Source organism: Lepidochelys kempii, chromosome 10 (assembly GCF_965140265.1).
Source record: "Lepidochelys kempii isolate rLepKem1 chromosome 10, rLepKem1.hap2, whole genome shotgun sequence".
Taxonomy (NCBI): Eukaryota; Metazoa; Chordata; order Testudines; family Cheloniidae; genus Lepidochelys; species Lepidochelys kempii.
Genome location: NC_133265.1, coordinates 16864992 through 16891084, shown reverse-complemented (window position 1 = coordinate 16891084; position 26093 = coordinate 16864992). Strand labels below are relative to the sequence as shown.

The window sequence follows — 26093 nt, the reverse complement described above, 5'->3', positions numbered from 1 at the left end:
GTCCCTACAAGAGGAAGTGAGCAGTCTGATATCAACTCCTTGCAACACAGGATAGAAGACAGCATACAGGCTGTTAGTATGCTAAAACCCACTCACTCCAGCAAATGGAGAAGAGAGTCACCCCAGGGTCAGTAAAACTATCCTACCAGCCTCAAGACAAGTCCACGCCTGCCCCCCACCTCCCACCATGATCAGGGGGAATGCCCTGGTTACCTGGGAAGTCTAGAGCCATGGAACTAGTAACACCAGCTGTCAAGGGCACTATAAGGCAACCAAGTAAAAGAAGCAGCCTGCAAACAAGAGAGAAGATGCTCAGAAGCCAGCACAGCAAACAGAACCCTCCCTATACACAACCCACCCACTTACCACATGCTGTAAAAGGACCAGCCTAGCTGTAATACAGGCAACCTCATGGCTCAGAGTCAAGCCACCCACATGAAGACACCAGAACAGCTCACCTCCTACTCAGCTACAGGGGTTATATAGGAGGGGCTGCAGCCCCAGCAGCTCTTGGAAAACACCTGGGATGCTTCCTCAACACCTGCTAGCAGCTGACTCTGAGGCTGATGGTTTGCACCTGGCCCTGTTCTGTGCTGCAATCAGTGAGGAGGGGGCAGCTTAGGGACAAAGCTCCTCTTTCAAGGGGATTTTATGCCCCTTTGCACAATTTTCTGTTTCCCTTCACTTTTAAGATTACTTTCGGTATCCATTTTTCCTTTCACCCTGCTCTTCCACCGCCTTTCTCCCTCCGCTAGAAGATGGAGCAAAATAGCTGAGGAGCTAGAAACAGACAAATGCTTTGTGTGGCAGCCTTAAGCTCCCCTAGCCCTTTGCCCCTTACCAAGGAGAACACTTGGCATTGCTGGGCTCTTCTGCCCACTAAAACAGCTTTGTGCTCAGCCATGGGCTTTGTAGGTCACCCCATGCTTGGGAACTATCCTCAGTAGCCCCCGCCCGGGAAATCTTCATTGCCAGGATAGTTCTGTTGGGGAGGGACAGTTTGCCCAATATCTAGTTTGCCATAACTGTTACCAATGTGAATGAATCCTCCCAACCCTCGGGGAAGTAGAGGAATGGTTGTCGTCAGTATTAATCTGTATGTAAGGGGACTGTTGCCCCCTTATTAACATTCAGTGGGGGTGTTTTAGTTGCTAACTCTCAGTACTAAAAAGAGGGAAGGGTCGATGGGTATGGTGAGCAGCTGGGGAGAGCGAGGGGGACCCTGGGCAGCGGGCAGTGGGCCCAGCATAGGGAGACGCCTGAGCCAAGAGGCTCTGCAGGCCAGGTTTGGATCATAACCCCGACAGGGCAGGGGCGACACTGGGAAGAAGGGTCCTACCACTTAGAGCCTGAGAGCGTGCAGCCACCACAAGAGCAAGCGTCCAACCCACAGCATCCCCGCTAGCAGGGCTAGGTCTGGTCATTATCTGTTTAATAGTCCTCTTTGCAAGTGTAATGCATACACTGCAATTGAAATTTGGCTATATGAGGCTAGCATTAGTCTCCTTTCCAACATGCTATTTCAAGTCATACGCTAAGTGAGATAGCAGAGCTTTGAAAACTGTGTTTGTTCCCTGGCATCTCTTCGCACCCCTAGCCAGGGGCAGCAGCTCTGCATAATTTTGGGTGGCCCCCAGAAAGGGTCCAAGTCCCACCCCCACGCATCTGCCTAAGGCTCTGGGAGGGAGTTTAGGTGCAGGAGGGGTGCAGACTATGAGAGAGACTTTGGGTGCTGCGTGCAGGCTTTGGCCTGGGACAGAGGGTTAGGGTGCAGGGCTGGGCCAAGGATGAGGGGTTTGGGATGCAGAAAGCAGGCTGCCCTGGGGCTGCGGGCCAGAGAGGAGAATTCCCCCCAGCCCTCTACCCCCCTGGCAGCAGCAAGTACTGGGGAGGGAGGAGGGCCTCTCCCCAGCACAATACTCATCCAAGCTCTCCACAGCTGCTGCTCAGGAGGTCCAGCCAGGATAAGCCCCCCGCAGTGAGGCACAGCAGCCACCTCAGATTGCCCCCAGTGCCGCTCCCTTGTAGCTGGCAGTGGCCAGCGAGGGAGCGGACCATGGAGCTGCAGGGGGCAGCTGCCCATAGCAGGCAGGGATGCTCCAGGTGAGGCACACAGGGGTGGCAGGTGGGCCCTGGGGAAAGACCTGCCCTCAACATTGGTGAAGCTGGGCCCTCCCAGGCCCTGAATTTTCTGGAGCCTGGGCACCATGGGCCCAAACAACTCACTGCCCCTGCCCCTTGCACAGTGTAGGCAATATAGAGAACTATATACAGGACTAGGCCTCCTACTGTAGTTCTTAGAGCAAGGAAGGTGATTTACCTAGAGAGGTACTGTGGGGAGTGGAAGGGGGAGAAATCCGCACTGGAAGCCCCCTCAGATTCTGCCAGCAGCCCTCTAACAGTGCTTTCTCACTGCTATTACTTGAGCTTCCCTTGATATACAAACATGAGAAATGGAGTAGGGTTAGGTGACAGGAATACTCAGTCATTCCAAGAAAAGATCCTCGAACAGCAAGAGGAACAGGCACTGCTCTCATCCTAATATAGCTATAGTTATCCTAAAGGATTATGTGGGGGAAGGAAAGTAGGAAGCAGGGAGATATTTAGTTATTCATGCAGAGAAAAAAAAAATCACAGTTCAGACAATTTATCCCATTAAATTCTAACTTGAGAGAAAGCACAGAATTTGGAGGGGTGGGGGAAATGTGTAGTCAGTGTTCAGTTCCATGGCACTAGAGATCCTAGCAATTTCACACATCTAGGAAAGCAGCAGCTGTGGAGAATACAGTCACCTGAGGTGCTAGTATAGTGATATCTGACACTAGGGTTAAGCTACTGTCCAGCCCCAGAGGAGAGGGCCCTCAAGTTAATTACGCAATTGTGAGGAAGTTTGCTTTTTTGTTGTTTTTTAAACCAGCTAAGTCTTTTGTCAGCCAGGCAAGTTACTCAGTCTTGAAGGGGGTGTAAATAGCCTGATGAAGAGTTCATTTTAAATCTAAGGATAGTAGTTAGTAAAAAGATGGCTCTATTCTCTGTCTACCCTGCCTTTCTGGAAGTAGCCTCACTGATTTTATGCTATGGCCAGAGTAGGTCATGGAGTAAGTAGGGACATTTAAATTTTCCAGTTAAAGGTAGCAACTGTGCCACAGTTGCTCTGTTATGCAGTAAGTAAGCACCCTGATTTTCAAAGGGTTAAAAAAAAAAACCCTCAAGTTGATCCCATTTCAAAACAAGAACCCCAACACTATGTGATTAGATCCACTGGGTGTGTAGTCTGGAACTGTGGCAGGCATGCTGTGTAGCCCTGACTCTTCTTCCCCCTGCCCTAGAGGCAATTAAAAAACCCTACACCCACCCTCAAACTAGCCAATTAAACCAAAAAAACCAAGCCCAAATCCAGCATTCCCACCCCCCACATTTGGCATATAACTGCCTATTCCTGATCAGGTGTCACTTTCTGCATGTAGCGTAGGTACCTCAGCCCACATGGAGTTGTCAGAGACTATGGCAGAGAAGAGATGTTGCCAAAATAAACCTGGCAAAGGTCTTGGTTTGGACAAGTCTACTTTTCTAGGTCCAGTTACTGGTCACCAACTGCTGCGTGGCTCTATGTTTTGTGTAGGGCAAGTATTGCCAATTTGGAAATCAGGACTACAGTTTGTTCTTGCCTGCTGCATCTCTGGGAGCTGGTGTTCACAGAAAACCACAGCTATGGAGGACAGCTTTATGAAAGCCCTATTGCTGGCCTAAGTTTAAGCCTAGTGTAGTGGCTAGTATCTGCCAGAGTCACCACCACTATGCCAGGACACTTGAGCTACACAGAGCGTGGCTGGAGCCCCTAGCCCTGCAACTGCGTGGGTAAGCTAGAAGACTAGCAGAAGGTTGACAGACAGCACAACGTTTTCTAGAATACAGTTGTCTCTTCAAAAATGCCCCATAGTGTCGAGTGTACTGAGTCCAACTGCTTTTGTAATAGGCACTATGAGTGGTTAGTTTCATTAGTGCTAGACATGGCGCCGTTGGTATAAGAACACAAGATCTCCTAAAATGTAGGGCTAGTACGCAGACTCTTGTGGATCTACCTTGCTACTACTGCTGATGTACTGACGGGCATTAACTTCCACTGGTTGAGTCGTGGATAGGATCAGAGGAAACATGGAGCTCTTTAGCGCAAAGACTGAGGCCCAGGGTTGTAGGTTAGGTTGAGATTAGGCTCACTCTCTCCTTGGTGTATCTACAGAATAAGGGTTCTAAAATACTGCCAACAATACAAGTGCCTTCACCCTACTACATTAACTGAACAGTAAGGAGCAGCTGTGTAGTAGAATAGGTACTTACGACAATTAAACAATGGAATAGGACAGTTGTGAGGCTAGTACAGTTACTATTGAGTTAACATTTTGTACCATGGGACTGGCTGGTTGGTTTGTCCGGGCTTTAGAGAGGAGCCAAGTCTCACTGGCTTCTATTGGAAACTAGAAGGGGCTACTTCTGAAATAAAGGAGAGAGTCCACCATGAACTAGTGCATCCAGCAGTTTATTTTGTCACAGGTCATTTAGCGTATCACTTTCCCATTACAGCTTTTGTCCTCTTCAGATTTTTAAAGAGAGCCACTGACACCAGTGCAGCGACCATCAGGCCAAGGACCACAGTAGCTGCTGCTACTACAGTGGTCCATGCTCCTTCTCTCAGGGGAGTTTCTTCTGTAGGGAGGAAAAAAGGGTGAACCACAAGTCAGTGGCCAGATTATGCCATAACTTGGATTGGCAACAACATGCCTCAGTTAGGTCAAGGAGAGGGTATTTGTTCCATACCTTGGGTTGAAGGCCATTCATCTGCTACAAAGCTAACAGGACCAGGTAAGCTTGCTACACTGGAGTTCTCTGCTTGCATCACAACAACATCTGCAAGAGATTAGTCAACACATAATTCTGACTAACTGGAGTCTGGAAATCCACAAACATAGCAAGCTAACTGGAATATCAACAGGAATGCTTCAAGGTCTAGAAAACATGGCCTACAAGAAGGTGGAAAGTGGGTTTAGTCCAGAAAAGACAACTGAGCGGTACCTTACTTTGACATGCTTGAAGACTTCCCACTGATTACAGTGCTGGATCAATCAGGGGCTTCAATCACAGCAAGGGCTGTTTAGGTTAGGAAAGGTTTCTCTAATGTCTAACTGCAAGGGTAGGTAGGCACTGGAGCAAAGTTACCTAGATGGTTTGCAGAATTGGTCACTGGTGGTTGTTAACAAAAAGTAGAGCGGGCTAGATAGTACTTAGTCCTGGTTGAGTGCAGGAGACTGACTAGAAGACCTAGCAAGTTCCCTTTCACACCTACATTATTCTGCTGTGGTAGGACGGCATGTTTACGTGACATTCTAGTTGCCAGCAGTGATTAAATCCTACCTCGTTTGTTTCTGGCTGAGGGAGGACATCGTGTTGAACACAGAGGGGAGTCTGGATGAAGTCTGTCACAGAGAAGAGCACTGCAGTGGAAGTACACCTAGAGCAAAGATAAGGGAGAGACATTTGGAGCACAGGAAGCCCGAGCCTTTAGCTAGAGCTAGAGGGACTGCACTTACTAGGCTAGTGAGAGCCTTGTCACCCGCTACAAAGGCAAAGGTCTTCACTTCAAATCTCTGGCGATAGTTGGGATAGCTGACTGCTAGGCCCACTGGATGAAATGCAGTTCTGTAGTTATCTAGTTCATAGTCACACCTAGAGGTCAGAGTTGAAATCAGGCAAGAAGAGAGTCTTGGAAGGTTTGCATCATTAACATTCAAGTTTAATATTTAGTCCATTACCCAAGAGACCCTCAATACTGTTTCCTAGAGATCTGCCAGAGCTTGGAAGCCTGCATTTGGACAGCAATTCATTGGGGTTGAGTCACTCAGTTGTGAGCCATTAGAGTGACAGTTGGCATTTACACATTTTAGTCCTTGAGCATGTGCACTCTCAAATGTCTAACTTGACCTAAGGCTAGAGTGACCTCCACTTTGTGGTCAGATCATAGCCAGACCGCAACCCTTTGCGCCTACATCTGTGTGAGGAACATGCGCTCACAGCTCCAACAAGCCTTTGCATAGCACTTCAGGGAAACCAGACCAGCCTCACCTATGTTCCTACAGGAGTTGGAATATACCTACCCATCCACAACAATGTTCCACCGGGGCAGAGAGCTTGGATCTTGCGAGGTTGTTGCCCAACAGTCATCCAGTACCAGTCGGATGTTGGGGTCATTGCGGTTCAGAACTTGCACTTCCAAGAAGATTGGTTGCCGCAGATATTTCACAATAGGGTACTGGTCGTCACTGTAGGGCTGCATGTAGGAGTCATCTGAAAAAACCAAGGACGGCAGAGTTGACAGCCCAGTTCGCAATAGGTAGGAATCTCAATCTAGAGAGATGAAGCAGCCAGCTAAGTAAGAAGTCTGGTACTGTAGATGCATAGAAGGACACAGCTTGTGAGTGCTTTAGTTGAACTCCTTGCACAGGGAGAGAAAAAGCCTCCTAAACCCAACATCCCTACTGGATTCCCCCATAGCAAGAGGCTCTATTAAAACCTAGCCTGCCAGGTCTACGTCACAGACCACCAGTGATGGAATCATGCCACCCCCAGATATCAAAAGGTCTCTGGGTCTACTGCTCTGGACAGTAGGGACTGAAGAGCTCCTTTGACTATGGAGGGAATCACTCATTTCTGCCCTGCACACAATTTGCAGCTAGATGCAAGCTTTACCTGGATAGATCAGCAGGATCAAGGAGAGAGGACCCTGGTTTATTGAAGAAACTGGAGGAGGGAGACTGCTTATCCTTACGCTCAGGGACGCGTCACCACTTTTGTAGGTGCACACTACGGTCAGCCTGAAAGACAGAATGTGCAGCATCAGCTTAGCTGGCAATTTGCAATCAGTCACTTTGCTTAGTGTTGCGATGGGCTGTCACCAGCAGAGTTGTGGACTGACCTGAATTCACTGTCCCTAGAAATCCTGCGTGGCGGTCGATCTGCCCACAAGGCACGCACTTCGTTCTCATAAGTTGTCCTCTCGCCTTCAAACTACAGGGGATACAGGAGTCTTAGTGACTGCCCTGCCACATGAGCGCCTTTCGCAGTCACTGTCCTGACACTTACCCTCTGCCTTGTCCCACACCTGTTCAGTGGGACGTGAAACCGAACCATGTCATTTGAGGGAGACTTGAAGACTGGTTTGCATGTAGGATCTCTTAGCCTGATGGTATCCAAGTCTAGGGCTGGTTTTGTCCGCTCACTCTGTACTTCAAAGTCCATGTAGCCATCCTGAGTGCACACAGCAGCTGAAACATTCAAGGAATTGGGATGGGTTGCTGTAGGGGACTCCAGTACATGGGGCTATGGCAGCTCCTGCCTCAGTTCAGTGAGGGACTCGAGTATTCTGAGCTGTGTGTACAGGGGCCCTAACTACCCTAGGAGGAGCTGTCCTGAGCCTACTGGATTGTAGTTTCTCCAGTTTGTATTGCATGACCTGGAGGGCAAGGATCCTGCAACAGCTCATACCAGGAGGCTCAAGGACCCAGAGCTGCTGGCAAGCAGTGCTCTATGGCTTAGATGAGGGGGAACCAAAACCTGAGACTAGGCTGGAAACATTCCATTAGGAGTTGTTTAGGGCAGGCCAGGCAGGAGAAGTGGTATGGCTCCAGGTCAAGATTAGTGGCACTGTAGGTTGGGGGACAGCTGGTGAATTCTTTTCTGCAGAAGAGAGCTAGCAGCTGCTGGGGAGCCAGGAACTATGGGAAAAAGCTTATGAGATGTTCAGTTGTATGTGGGGCTGCCTACCTGCCACCTTGCGGGCAGGGGCGTGCAAGAGCGGAGGGAGAAGGAGGAGGAAAGCAGTTCATTTTACAGTGAACACAAATGCACTTTGATGATCAGACACCAAAGACTCCCTTCCACTTCCAAGGAGTGGATGTCCAGAATTTCTAAGTATGTAATCAGATACATAGGCCTGAGACGCCCCACCACCTAGGAAGGGGCATCCATTTTAGATTGAATTAGTGTGACTTGGCATCTTTATAGTGGAGCCCATTAGTTGCTGAGAACCACCCTACATTGTAAGTTTTGCTTGCCAGCTATTAAGAGTTTACATCAAATATATCAACACTTTAGCCATATGTTCACCCAATGAATCTTGGGCTGTGCGCTGCAGTTTGAGGTCCACTCATGTTCTCCTGTACGGAGGTGGATGACAGCCAGCTTCAGTATTTCATGCTGAGCATGATGAAGTCTCATTCGTAGGCCAGTACTTCTGGGATAGCTGAACCAGCACAGAATGAGTTGACAGAAGTACATGTGGTCTTACCTATTGGTGCATGTTGATCACAGGGACACTCTGGGTAAGTGACCATTGACACCATTTCTCCATGGAAGTTGAAAGTTAGCCTGAGAGATGCTATGTATGACTGAAGTCCTAAGCAGCTCTCCTTGTACAGCTGGAAGAGAGGGAGGCAGGCCACAACATTTGTTGTTATTTAAGACAGCTGGAAGTCTGTAATGGTAATTTTAGTTATTTATGTTTGCTGGGTAAGAGGACAATGCCAAAGGTAGCCTTTTCCCAAGATCAGACACTCATTTAGACTGGACCAATCTAGCAGAAATATTTTGCTTTGATTAGCTATTTCTTACTCCAGGAGATTGAGTAGGCTGGTTTAGAAGTAGAAATTTGTAAATTTTACATCCATAACTGATTTAGAGTGTCATCTTTAGGAAAGATATTTAGACCTTGTCCAAAGCTCAATCAATCCTTTAAGTATATATATTTGGCTCTGCAGAGCCAGAGTAAGTAGTCCAGCAGCCTGGGTTCTCACAACTTTAACTCAGTTTGTAAGTGTTAGAATACAGCAGGCTAGGTTTTATTCTCAGTTCATCCGACCAGAGATCTCACATAAGCAGCACAATCTACAGGAAACGGAATACCATCTCTATCTAGGTATATTGACCAAACTCCTCACTATCCATGGGGTATTCTAATTTCTTGAGAAGAGCAATAGCCTTACAGATCATTCCAGGGATAACTGCCAGCCGGGAGTATTGTGGGAGTAGTAGACAAGTTGCCTGTCCAGGCGTGTGAATGGCAGAGCTAGTGTCATGTTACCAAGACAAGAGAAGGTCCAGAACAAGTAGCTCAAGTCCAGTGCAGTAGCAAGGGGTAGTTTGTTGTCAGGAAACATTGCTTTAATGTTAAGCAAGGAAGTATTTAAAAAAACCGCACATTTGGAAAGGGCTATAGAGAGGGGGCTTGTATTGCAGTAATGGAGATCAGATTAGTGCCTGAAAAAAGTTAGTGGTTTATATGACCATTACTCTGAAGATTTGGACATTGCTGGTTGTGAGGGTTGAGGGAAAAGAAATCAGATGGCAGCCAAACAACGGCTGCCGAAGGACAGATACCTACAGTCTAGTCCAGTCCTATGGCTTGGAACAGACTCTGCTGGTAGGACAGCAATCTGATTTTGTAGATCAGCCCTTTCTATTGCATCTTTGGTTTGCATTTCACTTACAATTATGACCATTCCTAATTGGAGTCAGATACTAGTTTGTAGGGAGCTTACTCTGGACTTCAGGATTCTTTTGTTGATGTGCAGCTTCACGCCCCTTCTTGTGTCCAGAGCAATTCATTTGCTTGGAGTTGGGTCATGGGAATGTTTCTGTTGTCTATACTCACAGCAGAGAGGATCCCTGGGAAAGCTGGGATGGCAACAGTCATGTGTGTGGAGTTACAGGTTGCTGGCCTGCAAGAATAGCTTTGTTAGTGTCCAGAGACATTTTAAGGTCAAGTCCCTCTCGGGTCAGAGGAGGGACCAGCTTTCCTCTGTGAAGAGGGGAAGTCTTTACCTGGTGCACAGATCATTCTTGATTCTACAGTTAGCCGCTGGTCAGGAGGCCCATATGAAAGCATGAGTGCCACAGTATATAGCATCTGGTTGTCCTTGCTGCAGAGGATAGATACGGTTGAGAACAGCAGTTTTCAGAGTGCAGTTCCCAGTTGCCAGGTATAAAAGAAGCCTATTAGGATTCAGTAAGCCAGGCTGTAGTTCTGAAGAGACTTCAGAAGGTTATGAGAAGTCTTGCAGGGCACGTTAGCCATTTAAATTGTTGGTAAGGCAGAAAGCCACTGGAATTACACCCTAGCCATTTCACATAACTCCTACACTACAGGAGTTTTGGGAAGGGTGTACAAGCTCCATTCTAGGCCCTCATGCACCACCTGGATTCATAGCCAGAAGTCAAGCTGAAGCTCTCTCACACTCCCATTTCCAGATGCCCTCATGGACTGCATGTAGAGTCAGACTAATCAGACTTGCCCCAATAGCTCAGACTAGTGAGCCTCAGAAGTCTGAGGCTTCTCACGTTCTATTTATAGACACCATCGTTTGCCGATGGCAAGTTTTGCCTTTCAGCCTCGAGACAGTCTTGTGCACCTACCTTGTAAGAGGCGACTCCAGTTGCACCAAAAGAAACCTGGAAGATTAGGTTGTTGCTGTCAGCTAGGAATGTATACCCTTGCTGCATGGCTTGCCTAAGGCTTAGCCTGTGTGTTCGTGTTCCATCATCTATGGGACAGTATCCAGGCCATCTGAGATTCTGTAGTCTGCAATTTGAGACATCTGGTCAGTCAAGCATAAGGTTTTTCCATTACCAAGCAAGGGGGTTATTGTTCTTATCTTTAAGAAGTGTTAAGACTGCTGTGAGTGGGCAGCTTGGCTAACCAACACAAGAGAGATACTGAAGGGTCCAGTTTGCTACTTTAGCAAGCATCACCAAACTGGCAGTTTCTACATGCAGCAGTTCTACTTTAGAGGCATGTACTTTGCACACCCAGCCCCCATTTGACCGACGTTTCATACCATATGTTCATCAGCAAAACTGGGAAGGAGTCTTGGAAATACAACCTGAAAGAGAACAGGACAGCAGCTGACTTCAAGGCACACTGTTCAAGAGAGAAGAGGATACCAAGCAAGCTTTCCTTGGTGAATGGAACAAGGAGCCTCTAACCCATTAGAGGAATGGAAGCTTTCGGGGAGTCTTCTGAGGAAGCGTGCTGCAGTGGCTAGAGGCCTGGCTTGTTTCTAGAGGAACAAGGTGGGGAAGCAGCAAATGCTGTTCTCCCCCTGTAGTTTAGGGCACCTGTGCCCAGGTTGACAGCTACTGACCATTAGCCAATAGAGGGGTCTACATAATTCAGTAAGCTGTGCCAAGCCTAGCCAGGGAAGCCTTAGAAGTACACAAAGGAGGAAGGTAAAGGTAACTAGCTAGAGTTTTTACAAATAAGAAGGCTAGTCTTTAATCTGAGTCTTCCCAGAGATCAGGAAGGGACAATCACTATCCTCCTGCTAGTCAGTCTTATTTCCTTACTCCCACCACCCAAAGAGAGTCGACAGACACATCTTCAAGATTTGACTGAGAGGCCATTGAGGTGTCAGACTCCTCTCTACAGCTGAGAGCAGTTCCCTTTCCAAGGGATTGTCAAACTGCCCCACTTACTGCCATGAAGTCTTTAGTACAGTTTGTAGCTCCTGTAAAAATAGTAGGGACGACTTCATCTGCTTGAAGAGAATCACAGCCAATACTGTAGATTACATTCTTGTCCCTTGCAATGGTTTTGTTGAGCACCAGCAGCTCTAGTCTCAGCTGGTGTTGGCCCATGCTATAGCAAGAGAACACATTGGTCAGAATAAGACAGTGGCACAGTTTTACATTACTAGATGTTGCCTCAGATCAGCAATTAGAAGCCAACCCTCAGAGGCCACATGTTCATGTTGAGAATTTGCTGTCTATAGAAGAGGCAGGGGTTACTCAAGGAAGGAATTTGATTTCTTGGGAGCCATTTGATTAGTCATTATTACATGGAAGCACCACCTCAGTGGGTGCTCTCAGGAGAAGGAGTCTCCCAGGAAAGAGATGGTACGTTACATGACCCAACACTGCAGTTGGGTCACTTAGGAGGAGTCACTTTGGAGCCTCTGTCAAGTGAGCATGTTCCCAAAGCAGAGGGACGGTTTTACCTCTAGTCTGGTGGCAGTTCACATACAGAGCAGTTACAGTCAGCCTCTCATGATCCACCATGTAGTCACAGTCTACAATCTCTTCACCACTTCCATCTAGAAAGAGTAAGCTGGTCAGCTATGCTGCTAGAAGTTGCCTTGAGAACCTAGCTAAACATGCAGCAATACATACCAACTACATGGACCTGCCAGAAGTTGCTTCCAAGCTCTCTGGGAAACCCCAATCAACATTTTGTCAGTGTGACAAGACACCGTCCCTACAAGAGGAAGTGAGCAGTCTGATATCAACTCCTTGCAACACAGGATAGAAGACAGCATACAGGCTGTTAGTATGCTAAAACCCACTCACTCCAGCAAATGGAGAAGAGAGTCACCCCAGGGTCAGTAAAACTATCCTACCAGCCTCAAGACAAGTCCACGCCTGCCCCCCACCTCCCCCCATGATCAGGGGAATGCCCTGGTTACCTGGGAAGTCTAGAGCCATGAACTAGTAACACCAGCTGTCAAGGGCACTATAAGGCAACCAAGTAAAAGAAGCAGCCTGCAAACAAGAGAGAAGATGCTCAGAAGCCAGCACAGCAAACAGAACCCTCCCCTATACACAACCCACCCACTTACCACATGCTGTAAAAGGACCAGCCTAGCTGTAATACAGGCAACCTCATGGCTCAGAGTCAAGCCACCCACATGAAGACACCAGAACAGCTCACCTCCTACTCAGCTACAGGGGTTATATAGGAGGGGCTGCAGCCCCAGCAGCTCTTGGAAAACACCTGGGATGCTTCCTCAACACCTGCTAGCAGCTGACTCTGAGGCTGATGGTTTGCACCTGGCCCTGTTCTGTGCTGCAATCAGTGAGGAGGGGGCAGCTTAGGGACAAAGCTCCTCTTTCAAGGGGATTTTATGCCCCTTTGCACAATTTTCTGTTTCCCTTCACTTTTAAGATTACTTTCGGTATCCATTTTTCCTTTCACCCTGCTCTTCCACCGCCTTTCTCCCTCCGCTAGAAGATGGAGCAAAATAGCTGAGGAGCTAGAAACAGACAAATGCTTTGTGTGGCAGCCTTAAGCTCCCCTAGCCCTTTGCCCCTACCAAGGAGAACACTTGGCATTGCTGGGCTCTTCTGCCCACTAAAACAGCTTTGTGCTCAGCCATGGGCTTTGTAGGTCACCCCATGCTTGGGAACTATCCTCAGTAGCCCCCGCCGGGAAATCTTCATTGCCAGGATAGTTCAGTTGGGGAGGGACAGTTTGCCCAATATCTAGTTTGCCATAACTGTTACCAATGTGAATGAATCCTCCCCAACCCTCGGGGAAGTAGAGGAATGGTTGTCGTCAGTATTAATCTGTATGTAAGGGGACTGTTGCCCCCTTATTAACATTCAGTGGGGGTGTTTTAGTTGCCTAACTCTCAGTACTAAAAAGAGGGAAGGGTCGATGGGTATGGTGAGCAGCTGGGGAGAGCGAGGGGGACCCTGGGCAGCGGGCAGTGGGCCCAGCATAGGGAGACGCCTGAGCCAAGAGGCTCTGCAGGCCAGGTTTGGATCATAACCCCGACAGGGCAGGGGCGACACTGGGAAGAAGGGTCCTACCACTTAGAGCCTGAGAGCGTGCAGCCACCACAAGAGCAAGCGTCCAACCCACAGCATCCCCGCTAGCAGGGCTAGGTCTGGTCATTATCTGTTTAATAGTCCTCTTTGCAAGTGTAATGCATACACTGGCAATTGAAATTTGGCTATATGAGGCCTAGCATTAGTCTCCTTTCCAACATGCTATTTCAAGTCATACGCTAAGTGAGATAGCAAGAGCTTTGAAAACTGTGTTGTTCCCTGGCATCTCTTCGCACCCCTAGCCAGGGGCAGCAGCTCTGCATAATTTTGGGTGGCCCCCAGAAAGGGTCCAAGTCCCACCCCCACGCATCTGCCTAAGCTCTGGGAGGGAGTTTAGGTGCAGGAGGGGTGCAGACTATGAGAGAGACTTTGGGTGCTGCGTGCAGGCTTGGCCTGGGACAGAGGGTTAGGGTGCAGGGCTGGGCCAAGGATGAGGGGTTTGGGATGCAGAAAGCAGGCTGCCCTGGGGCTGCGGGCCAGAGAGGAGAATTCCCCCCAGCCCTCTACCCCCCTGGCAGCAGCAAGTACTGGGGAGGGAGGAGGGCCTCTCCCCAGCACAATACTCATCCAAGCTCTCCACAGCTGCTGCTCAGGAGGTCCAGCCAGGATAAGCCCCCCGCAGTGAGGCACAGCAGCCACCCTCAGATTGCCCCCAGTGCCGCTCCCTTGTAGCTGGCAGTGGCCAGCGAGGGAGCGGACCATGGAGCTGCAGGGGGCAGCTGCCCTAGCAGGCAGGGATGCTCCAGGTGAGGCACACAGGGGTGGCAGGTGGGCCCTGGGGAAAGACCTGCCCTCAACATTGGTGAAGCTGGGCCCTCCCAGGCCCTGAATTTTCTGGAGCCTGGGCACCATGGGCCCAAACAACTCACTGCCCCTGCCCCTTGCACAGTGTAGGCAATATAGAGAACTATATACAGGACTAGGCCTCCTACTGTAGTTCTTAGAGCAAGGAAGGTGATTTACCTAGAGAGGTACTGTGGGGAGTGGAAGGGGGAGAAATCCGCACTGGAAGCCCCCTCAGATTCTGCCAGCCAGCCCTCTAACAGTGCTTTCTCACTGCTATTACTTGAGCTTCCCTTGATATACAAACATGAGAAATGGAGTAGGGTTCGGGTGACAGGAATACTCAGTCATTCCAAGAAAAGATCCTCGAACAGCAAGAGGAACAGGCACTGCTCTCATCCTAATATAGCTATAGTTATCCTAAAGGATTATGTGGGGGAAGGAAAACTCTGAGATAGCGCGTTTAGTTATTCATGCAGAGAAAAAAAAAATCACAGTTCAGACAATTTATCCCATTAAATTCTAACTTGAGAGAAAGCACAGAATTTGGAGGGGTGGGGGAAATGTGTAGTCAGTGTTCAGTTCCATGGCACTAGAGATCCTAGCAATTTCACACATCTAGGAAAGCAGCAGCTGTGGAGAATACAGTCACCTGAGGTGCTAGTATAGTGATATCTGACACTAGGGTTAAGCTACTGTCCAGCCCCAGAGGAGAGGGCCCTCAAGTTAATTATGCAATTGTGAGGAAGTTTGCTTTTTTGTTGTTTTTTAAACCAGCTAAGTCTTTTGTCAGCCAGGCAAGTTACTCAGTCTTGAAGGGGGTGTAAATAGCCTGATGAAGAGTTCATTTTAAATCTAAGGATAGTAGTTAGTAAAAAGATGGCTCTATTCTCTGTCTACCCTGCCTTTCTGGAAGTAGCCTCACTGATTTTATGCTATGGCCAGAGTAGGTCATGGAGTAAGTAGGGACATTTAAATTTTCCAGTTAAAGGTAGCAACTGTGCCACAGTTGCTCTGTTATGCAGTAAGTAAGCACCCTGATTTTCAAAGGGTTAAAAAAAAAAACCCTCAAGTTGATCCCATTTCAAAACAAGAACCCCAACACTATGTGATTAGATCCACTGGGTGTGTAGTCTGGAACTGTGGCAGGCATGCTGTGTAGCCCTGACTCTTCTTCCCCCTGCCCTAGAGGCAATTAAAAAACCCTACACCCACCCTCAAACTAGCCAATTAAACCAAAAAAACCAAGCCCAAATCCAGCATTCCCACCCCCCACATTTGGCATATAACTGCCTATTCCTGATCAGGTGTCACTTTCTGCATGTAGCGTAGGTACCTCAGCCCACATGGAGTTGTCAGAGACTATGGCAGAGAAGAGATGTTGCCAAAATAAACCTGGCAAAGGTCTTGGTTTGGACAAGTCTACTTTTCTAGGTCCAGTTACTGGTCACCAACTGCTGCGTGGCTCTATGTTTTGTGTAGGGCAAGTATTGCCAATTTGGAAATCAGGACTACAGTTTGTTCTTGCCTGCTGCATCTCTGGGAGCTGGTGTTCACAGAAAACCACAGCTATGGAGGACAGCTTTATGAAAGCCCTATTGCTGGCCTAAGTTTAAGCCTAGTGTAGTGGCTAGTATCTGCCAGAGTCACCACCACTATGCCAGGACACTTGAGCTACACAGAGCGTGGCTGGAGCCCCTAGCCCTGCAACTGCGTGGGTAAGCTAGAAGACTAGCAGAAGGTTGACAGACAGCACAACGTTTTCTAGAATACAGTTGTCTCTTCAAAAATGCCCCATAGTGTCGAGTGTACTGAGTCCAACTGCTTTTGTAATAGGCACTATGAGTGGTTAGTTTCATTAGTGCTAGACATGGCGCCGTTGGTATAAGAACACAAGATCTCCTAAAATGTAGGGCTAGTACGCAGACTCTTGTGGATCTACCTTGCTACTACTGCTGATGTACTGACGGGCATTAACTTCCACTGGTTGAGTCGTGGATAGGATCAGAGGAAACATGGAGCTCTTTAGCGCAAAGACTGAGGCCCAGGGTTGTAGGTTAGGTTGAGATTAGGCTCACTCTCTCCTTGGTGTATCTACAGAATAAGGGTTCTAAAATACTGCCAACAATACAAGTGCCTTCACCCTACTACATTAACTGAACAGTAAGGAGCAGCTGTGTAGTAGAATAGGTACTTACGACAATTAAACAATGGAATAGGACAGTTGTGAGGCTAGTACAGTTACTATTGAGTTAACATTTTGTACCATGGGACTGGCTGGTTGGTTTGTCCGGGCTTTAGAGAGGAGCCAAGTCTCACTGGCTTCTATTGGAAACTAGAAGGGGCTACTTCTGAAATAAAGGAGAGAGTCCACCATGAACTAGTGCATCCAGCAGTTTATTTTGTCACAGGTCATTTAGCGTATCACTTTCCCATTACAGCTTTTGTCCTCTTCAGATTTTTAAAGAGAGCCACTGACACCAGTGCAGCGACCATCAGGCCAAGGACCACAGTAGCTGCTGCTACTACAGTGTTCCATGCTCCTTCTCTCAGGGGAGTTTCTTCTGTAGGGAGGAAAAAAGGGTGAACCACAAGTCAGTGGCCAGATTATGCCATAACTTGGATTGGCAACAACATGCCTCAGTTAGGTCAAGGAGAGGGTATTTGTTCCATACCTTGGGTTGAAGGCCATTCATCTGCTACAAAGCTAACAGGACCAGGTAAGCTTGCTACACCGGAGTTCTCTGCTTGCATCACAACAACATCTGCAAGAGATTAGTCAACACATAATTCTGACTAACTGGAGTCTGGAAATCCACAAACATAGCAAGCTAACTGGAATATCAACAGGAATGCTTCGAGGTCTAGAAAACATGGCCTACAAGAAGGTGGAAAGTGGGTTTAGTCCAGAAAAGACAACTGAGCGGTACCTTACTTTGACATGCTTGAAGACTTCCCACTGATTACAGTGCTGGATCAATCAGGGGCTTCAATCACAGCAAGGGCTGTTTAGGTTAGGAAAGGTTTCTCTCCTAATGTCTAACTGCAAGGGTAGGTAGGCACTGGAGCAAAGTTACCTAGATGGTTTGCAGAATTGGTCACTGGTGGTTGTTAACAAAAAGTAGAGCGGGCTAGATAGTACTTAGTCCTGGTTGAGTGCAGGAGACTGACTAGAAGACCTAGCAAGTTCCCTTTCACACCTACATTATTCTGCTGTGGTAGGACGGCATGTTTACGTGACATTCTAGTTGCCAGCAGTGATTAAATCCTACCTCGTTTGTTTCTGGCTGAGGGAGGACATCGTGTTGAACACAGAGGGGAGTCTGGATGAAGTCTGTCACAGAGAAGAGCACTGCAGTGGAAGTACACCTAGAGCAAAGATAAGGGAGAGACATTTGGAGCACAGGAAGCCCGAGCCTTTAGCTAGAGCTAGAGGGACTGCACTTACTAGGCTAGTGAGAGCCTTGTCACCCGCTACAAAGGCAAAGGTCTTCACTTCAAATCTCTGGCGATAGTTGGGATAGCTGACTGCTAGGCCCACTGGATGAAATGCAGTTCTGTAGTTATCTAGTTCATAGTCACACCTAGAGGTCAGAGTTGAAATCAGGCAAGAAGAGAGTCTTGGAAGGTTTGCATCATTAACATTCAAGTTTAATATTTAGTCCATTACCCAAGAGACCCTCAATACTGTTTCCTAGAGATCTGCCAGAGCTTGGAAGCCTGCATTAGGACAGCAATTCATTGAGGTTTTGAGTCACTCAGTTGTGAGCCATTAGAGTGACAGTTGGCATTTACACATTTTAGTCCTTGAGCATGTGCACTCTCAAATGTCTAGCTTGACCTAAGGCTAGAGCGACCTCCACTTTGTGGTCAGATCATAGCCAGACCGCAACCCTTTGCACCTACATCTGTGTGAGGAACATGCGCTCACAGCTCCAACAAGCCTTTGCATAGCACTTCAGGGAAACACTTGAACAGACCAGCCTCACCTATGTTCCTACAGGAGTTGGAATATACCTACCCATCCACAACAATGTTCCACCGGGGCAGAGAGCTTGGATCTTGCGAGGTTGTTGCCCAACAGTCATCCAGTACCAGTCGGATGTTGGGGTCATTGCGGTTCAGAACTTGCACTTCCAAGAAGATTGGTTGCCGCAGATATTTCACAATAGGGTACTGGTCGTCACTGTAGGGCTGCATGTAGGAGTCATCTGAAAAAACCAAGGACGGCAGAGTTGACAGCCCAGTTCGCAATAGGTAGGAATCTCAATCTAGAGAGATGAAGCAGCCAGCTAAGTAAGAAGTCTGGTACTGTAGATGCATAGAAGGACACAGCTTGTGAGTGCTTTAGTTGAACTCCTTGCACAGGGAGAGAAAAAGCCTCCTAAACCCAACATCCCTACTGGATTCCCCCATAGCAAGAGGCTCTATTAAAACCTAGCCTACCAGGTCTACGTCACAGACCACCAGTGATGGAATCATGCCACCCCTGGATATCAAAAGGTCTCTGGGTCTACTGCTCTGGATAGTAGGGACTGAAGAGCTCCTTTGACTATGGAGGGAATCACTCATTTCTGCCCTGCACACAATTTGCAGCTAGATGCAAGCTTTACCTGGATAGATCAGCAGGATCAAGGAGAGAGGACCCTGGTTTATTGAAGAAACTGGAGGAGGGAGACTGCTTATCCTTACGCTCAGGGACGCGTCACCACTTTTGTAGGTGCACACTACGGTCAGCCTGAAAGACAGAATGCGCAGCATCAGCTTAGCTGGCAATTTGCAGTCAGTCACTTTGCTTAGTGTTGCGATGGGCTGTCACCAGCAGAGTTGTGGACTGACCTGAATTCACTGTCCCTAGAAATCCTGCGTGGCGGTTGATCTGCCCACAAGGCACGCACTTCGTTCTCATAAGTTGTCCTCTCGCCTTCAAACTACAGGGGATACAGGAGTCTTAGTGACTGCCCTGCCACATGAGCGCCTTTTGCAGTCACTGTCCTGACACTTACCCTCTGCCTTGTCCCACACCTGTTCAGTGGGACGTGAAACCGAACCATGTCATTTGAGGGAGACTTGAAGACTGGTTTGCATGTAGGATCTCTTAGCCTGATGGTATCCAAGTCTAGGGCTGGTTTTGTCCTGTCACTCTGTACTTCAAAGTCCATGTAGCCATCCCGAGTGCACACAGCAGCTGAAACATTCAAGGAATTGGGATGGGTTGCTCTAGGGGACTCCTGGACATGGGGCTATGGCAGCTCCTGCCTCAGTTCAGTGAGGGACTAGAGTATTCTGGGCTGTGTGTACAGGGGCCCTAACTACCCTAGGAGGAGAAGTTGTCCTGAGCCTACTGGATTGTAGTTTCTCCAGTTTGTATTGCATGACCTGGAGGGCAAGGATCCTGGAACAGCTCATGCCAGGAGGCTCAAGGACCCAGAGCTGCTGGCAAGCAGTGCTCTATGGCTTAGATGAGGGGGAACCAAAACCTGAGACTAGGCTGGAAACATTCCATTAGGAGTTGTTTAGGGCAGGCCAGGCAGGAGAAGTGGTATGGCTCCAGGTCAAGATTAGTGGCACTGTAGGTTGGGGGACAGCTGGTGAATTCTTTTCTGCAGAAGAGAGCTAGCAGCTGCTGGGGAGCCAGGAACTATGGGAAAAAGCTTATGAGATGTTCAGTTGTATGTGGGGCTGCCTACCTGCCACCTTGCGGGCAGGGGCGTGCAAGAGCGGAGGGAGAAGGAGGAGGAAAGCAGTTCATTTTACAGTGAACACAAATGCACTTTGATGATCAGACACCGACGACTCCCTTCCACTTCCAAGGAGTGGATGTCCAGAATATCCAAGTATGTAATCAGATACATAGGCCTGAGACACCCCACCAGCTAGGAAGGGGCATCCATTTTAGATTTAATTAGTGTGACTTGGCATCTTTATAGTGGAGCCCATTAGTTGCTGAGAACCACCCTACATTGCAAGTTTTGCTTGCCAGCTATTAAGAGTTTACATCAAATATATCAACACTTTAGCCATATGTTCACCCAATGAATCTTGGGCTGTGCGCTGCAGTTTGAGGTCCACTCATGTTCTCCTGTACGGAGGTGGATGACAGCCAGCTTCAGTATTTCATGCTGAGCATGATGAAGTCTCATTTGTAGGCCAGTACTTCTGGGATAGCTGAACCAGCACAGAATGAGTTGACAGAAGTACATGTGGTCTTACCTATTGGTGCATGTTGATCACAGGGACACTCTGGGTAAGTGACCATTGACACCATTTCTCCATGGAAGTTGAAAGTTAGCCTGAGAGATGCTATGTATGACTGAAGTCCTAAGCAGCTCTCCTTGTACAGCTGGAAGAGAGGGAGGCAGGCCACAACATTTGTTGTTATTTAAGGCAGCTGGAAGTCTGTAATGGTAATTTTAGTTATTTATGTTTGCTGGTAAGAGGACAATGCCAAAGGTAGCCTTTTCCCAAGATCAGACACTCATTTAGACTGGACCAATCTAGCCAGAAATATTTTGCTTTGATTAGCTATTTCTTACTCCAGGAGATTGAGTAGGCTGGTTTAGAAGTAGAAATTTGTAAATTTTACATCCATAACTGATTTAGAGTGTCATCTTTAGGAAAGATATTTAGACCTTGTCCAAAGCTCAGTCAATCCTTTAAGTATATATATTTGGCTCTGCAGAACCAGACTAAGTAGTCCAGCAGCCTGGGTTCTCACAACTTTAACTCATTTGTAAGCGTTAGAATACAGCAGGCTAGGTTTTATTCTCAGTCATCCCCGACCCAGAGATCTCACATAAGCAGCACAATCTACAGGAAACGGAATACCATCTCTATCTAGGTATATTGACCAAACTCCTCACTATCCATGGGGGTATTCTAATTTCTTGAGAAGAGCAATAGCCTTACAGATCATTCCAGGGATAACTGCCAGCCGGGAGTATTGTGGGAGTAGTAGACAAGTTGCCTGTCCAGGCTGCGAATGGCAGAGCTAGTGTCATGTTACCAAGACAAGAGAAGGTCCAGAACAAGTAGCTCAAGTCCAGTGCAGTAGCAAGGGGTAGTTTGTTGTCAGGAAACATAGCTTGAATGTTAAGCAAGGAAGTATTTAAAAAACCGCACATTTGGAAAGGGCTATAGAGAGGGGGCTTGTATTGCAGTAATGGAGATCAGATTAGTGCCTGAAAAAAGTTAGTGGTTTATATGACCATTACTCTGAAGATTTGGACATTGCTGGTTGTGAGAGTTGAGGGAAAAGAAATCAGATGGCAGCCAAACAACGGCTGCCGAAGGTACAGATACCTACAGTCTAGTCCAGTCCTATGGCTTGGAACAGACTCTGCTGGTAGGACAGCAAATCTGATTTTGTAGATCAGCCCTTTCTATTGCATCTTTGGTTTGCATTTCACTTACAATTATGACCATTCCTAAATGGAGTCAGATACTAGTTTGTAGGGAGCTTACTCTGGACTTCAGGATTCTTTTGTTGATGTGCAGCTTCACGCCCCTTCTTGTGTCCAGAGCAATTCCATTTGCTTGGAGTTGGGTCATGGGAATGTTTCTGTTGTCTATACTCACAGCAGAGAGGATCCCTGGGAAAGCTGGGATGGCAACAGTCATGTGTGTGGAGTTACAGGTTGCTGGGCCTGCAAGAATAGCTCTGTTAGTGTCCAGAGACATTTTAAGGTCCAAGTCCCTCTCGGGTCAGAGGAGGGACCAGCTTCCTCTGTGAAGAGGGGAAGTTTTACCTGGTGCACAGATCATTCTTGATTCTACAGTTAGCCGCTGGTCAGGAGGCCCATATGAAAGCTTGAGTGCCACAGTATATAGCATCTGGTTGTCTTGCTGCAGAGGATAGATACGGTTGAGAACAGCAGGTTATTCACAGTGCAGTTCCCAGTGCCAGGTATAAAAGAAGCCTATTAGGATTCAGTAAGCCAGGCTGTAGTTCTCAAGAGACTTCAGAAGTTATGAGAAGTCTTGCAGGGCACGTTAGCCATTTAAATTGTTGGGAAGGCAGAAAGCCACTGGAATTACACCCTAGCCATTTCACATAACTCCTACACACAGGAGTTTTGGGAAGGGTGTACAAGCTCCATTCTAGGCCCTCATGCACCACCTGGATTCATAGCCAGAAGTCAAGCTGAAGCTCTCACACACTCCCATTTCCAGATGCCCTCATGGACTGCATGTAGAGTCAGACTAATCAGACTGCCCCAATAGCTCAGACTAGTGAGCCTCAGAAGTCTGAGGCTTCTCACGGTTCTATTTATAGACACCATCGTTTGCCGATGGCAAGTTTTGCCTTTCAGCCTCGAGACAGTCTTGTGCACCTACCTTGTAAGAGGCGACTCCAGTTGCACCAAAAGAAACCTGGAAGATTAGGTTGTTGCTGTCAGCTAGGAATGTATACCCTTGCTGCATGGCTTGCCTAAGGCTTAGCCTGTGTGTTCGTGTTCCATCATCTATGGACAGTATCCAGGCCATCTGAGATTCTGTAGTCTGCAATTTGAGACTTCTGGTCAGTCAAGCATAAGGTTTTTCCATTACCAAGCAAGGGGGTTATTGTTCTTATCTTTAAGAAGTGTTAAGACTGCTGTGAGTGGCAGCTTGGCTAACCAACACAAGAGAGATACTGAAGGGTCCAGTTTGCTACTTTAGCAAGCATCACCAAACTGGCAGTTTCTACATGCAGCAGTTCTACTTTAGAGGCATGTTACTTTGCCCACCCAGCCCCCATTTTGACCCATTTTTCATACCATATGTTCATCAGCAAAACTGGGAAGGAGTCTTGGAAATACAACCTGAAAGAGAACAGGACAGCAGCTGACTTCAAAGCACACTGTTCAAAGAGAAGAGGATACCAAGCAAGCTTTCCTTGGTGAATGGAACAAGGAGCCTCTAACCCATTAGAGGAATGGAAGCTTTCGGGGAGTCTTCTGAGGAAGCGTGCTGCAGTGGCTAGAGGCCTGGCTTGTTTCTAGAGGAACAAGGTGGGGAAGCAGCAAATGCTGTTCTCCCCCTGTAGTTTAGAGCACCTGTTGACAGCTACTGACCATTAGCCAATAGAGGGGTCTACATAATTCAGTAAGCTGTGCCAAGCCTAGCCAGGGAAGCCCTTAGAAGTACACAAAGGAGGAGGTAAAGGTAACTAGCTAGAGTTTTTACAAATAAGAATGGCTAGTCTTTAATCTGAGTCTTCCCAGAGATCAGGAAGGGGAAAATCCACTATCCTCCTGCTAATCAGTCTTATTTCCTTACTCCCACCACCCAAAGAGAGTCGACAGACACATCTTCAAGATTTGACCGAGAGGCCATTGAGGTGTCAGACTCCTCTCTACAGCTGAGAGCAGTTCCCTTTCCAAGGGATTGTCAAACTGCCCCACTTACTGCCATGAAGTCTTTAGTACAGTTTGTAGCTCCTGTAAAAATAGTAGGGACGACTTCATCTGCTTGAAGAGAATCACAGCCAATACTGTAGGTTACATTCTTGTCCCTTGCAATGGTTTTGTTGAGCACCAGCAGCTCTAGTCTCAGCTGGTGTTGGCCATGCTATAGCAAGAGAACACATTGGTCAGAATAAGACAGTGGCACAGTTTTACATTACTAGATGTTGCCTCAGATCAGCAATTAGAGCCAACCCTCAGAGGCCACATGTTCAAGTTGAGAATTTGCTGTCTATAGAAGAGGCAGGGTTACTCAAAGGAAGGAATTTGATTTTTGGGAGCCATTTGATTAGTCATTATTACATGGAAGCACCACCTCAGTGGGTGCTCTGGGGAGAAGGAGTCTTCCAGGAAAGAGAAATGGTACATTACATGACCCAACACTGCAGTTGGGTCACTTAGGAGGAGTCACTTTGGAGCCTCTGTCAAGTGAGCATGTTCCCAAAGCAGAGGGACGGTTTTACCTCTAGTCTGGTGCAGTTCACATACAGAGCAGTTACAGTCAGCCTCTCATGATCCACCATGTAGTCACAGTCTACAATCTCTTCACCACTTCCATCTAGAAAGAGTAAGCTGGTCAGCTATGCTGCTAGAAGTTGCCTTGAGAACCTAGCTAAACATGCAGCAATACATACCAACTACATGGACCTGCCAGAAGTTGCTTCCAAGCTCTCTGGGAAACCCAATCAACATTTTGTCAGTGTGACAAGACACCGTCCCTACAAGAGGAAGTGAGCAGTCTGATATCAACTCCTTGCAACACAGAATAGGAGACAGCATACAGGCTGTTAGTATGCTAAAACCCACTCACTCCAGCAAATGGAGAGGAGAGTCACCCCAGGAACACACCCCAGGGTCAGTAAAACTATCCTATCAGCCTCAAGACAAGTCCACCCCTGCCCCCCCTCCAACCATGATCAGGTGAATGCCCTGGTTACCTGGGAAGTCTAGAGCCATGGAACTAGTAACACCAGCTGTCAAGGGCACTATAAGGCAACCAAGTAAAAGAAGCAGCCTGCAAACAAGAGAGAAGATGCTCAGAAGCCAGCACAGCAAACAGAACCCTCCCTATACACAACCCACCCACTTACCACATGCTGTAAAAGGACCAGCCTAGCTGTAATACAGGCAACCTCATGGCTCAGAGTCAAGCCACCCACATGAAAACACCAAAAACTCACCTCCTACTCAGCTACAGGGATTATATAGGAGGGGCTGCAGCCCCAGCACACCAGCAGCTCTTAGAAAACACCTGGGATGCTTCCTCAACACCTGCTAGCAGCTGACTCTAAGGCTGATGGTTTGCACCTGGCCCCGTTCTGTGCTGCAATCAGTGAGGAGGGGGCGGCTTAGGGACAAAGCTCCTCCTTTAAGGGGATTTTATGCCCCTTTGCACAATTTTCTGTTTCCCTTCACTTTTAAGATGATTTTTGGTATCCATTTTTCCTTTCACCCTGCTCTTCCACTGCCTTTCCTCCTCCGCTGGAAGATGGGGCAATATAGCTGACGAGCTAGAAACAGACAAACACTTTGTGTGGCAGCCTTAAGTTCCCCTAGCCCTTTGTCCCTTACCAAGGAGAATACTTGGCATTGCTGGGCTCTTCTGCCCACTAAAACAGCCTTGCGCTCAGCCGTGGGGTTTGTAGGTTACCCAACGCTTGGGAACTATCCTCAGTAGCCCCCGCTCAGGAAATCTTCATTGCCAGGGTAGTTCTGTTGAGGAGGGACAGTTTGCCCAATATCTAGTTTGCCATAACTGTTACCAATGTGAATGAATCCTCCCAACCCTCAGGGAAATAGAGGAATGGTTGTCGTCAGTATTAATCTGTATGATGGAAAGGCCTAGAAATACTTTGTTAAATGCCATTCTATTGATGGAGAAAAGTGGGACACAAAGAGATTTGCCCAAAGCCACTTATTAATGAGTGCTTGCTTTATGATAGCATCTCGACACCCCACCCGACCCCCATTGTGCTAGGTGCTGTATGAATGGAGTGAGAGCCAGTCCCTGGCATGAAGAGTTTGCAATCTAAATAGAGAGCACAGAAGAAGGGTGGGAGAAAGTTCAGATTATTACCCGCATCTATAAGACAGGGATCTATATTACAGAGTGATTAGGGCTAAGGTTACACAGGAGGCACGAGATCTTGAATCTGGCGGTTGTGATTCCTGGACTAGGGCCTTAACCACACACCTATTCTTCTTCTTAAATGG

At 47.8% G+C, this 26093-nt stretch overlaps 1 protein-coding gene and 1 pseudogene across 1 annotated transcript; both read right to left on the bottom strand.

The window, feature by feature from the left end:
* Positions 1-4563: 4563 nt before the first annotated feature.
* On the bottom strand, positions 4564-12706 carry LOC140917868 (zona pellucida sperm-binding protein 2-like; annotated as a pseudogene).
* A 4150-nt stretch (positions 12707-16856) lies between these two features.
* On the bottom strand, positions 16857-24594 carry LOC140917867 (zona pellucida sperm-binding protein 2-like). Its single transcript, XM_073361396.1, has 16 exons — positions 24515-24594; positions 24344-24438; positions 23824-23985; positions 23193-23237; positions 22771-22935; positions 22182-22278; positions 21898-22079; positions 20647-20776; positions 19440-19621; positions 19273-19364; positions 19047-19171; positions 18455-18644; positions 17882-18017; positions 17706-17802; positions 17109-17198; positions 16857-16997 (listed from the first exon to the last, which is right to left on the bottom strand). Exons 1-16 carry the CDS (start codon positions 24570-24572, stop codon positions 16858-16860), a joined length of 1986 nt encoding a protein of 661 aa, XP_073217497.1. The 5' UTR covers positions 24573-24594; the 3' UTR covers position 16857.
* Positions 24595-26093: the final 1499 nt, after the last annotated feature.

Bases quoted from the DNA above. Each gene is read 5' to 3' on its own strand.
- LOC140917867 (XM_073361396.1), bottom strand. From the start codon at position 24,572: ATGTTGATTGGGTTTCCCAGAGAGCTTGGAAGCAACTTCTGGCAGGTC. The intron at 24,439-24,514 runs GTATGTATTGCT...TACTCTTTCTAG, and splicing joins CTGGCAGGTCCATGTAGTTG to ATGGAAGTGGTGAAGAGATT. The intron at 20,777-21,897 runs GTAAGCTCCCTA...CCTCTCTTCCAG, and splicing joins AAAGAATCCTGAAGTCCAGA to CTGTACAAGGAGAGCTGCTT.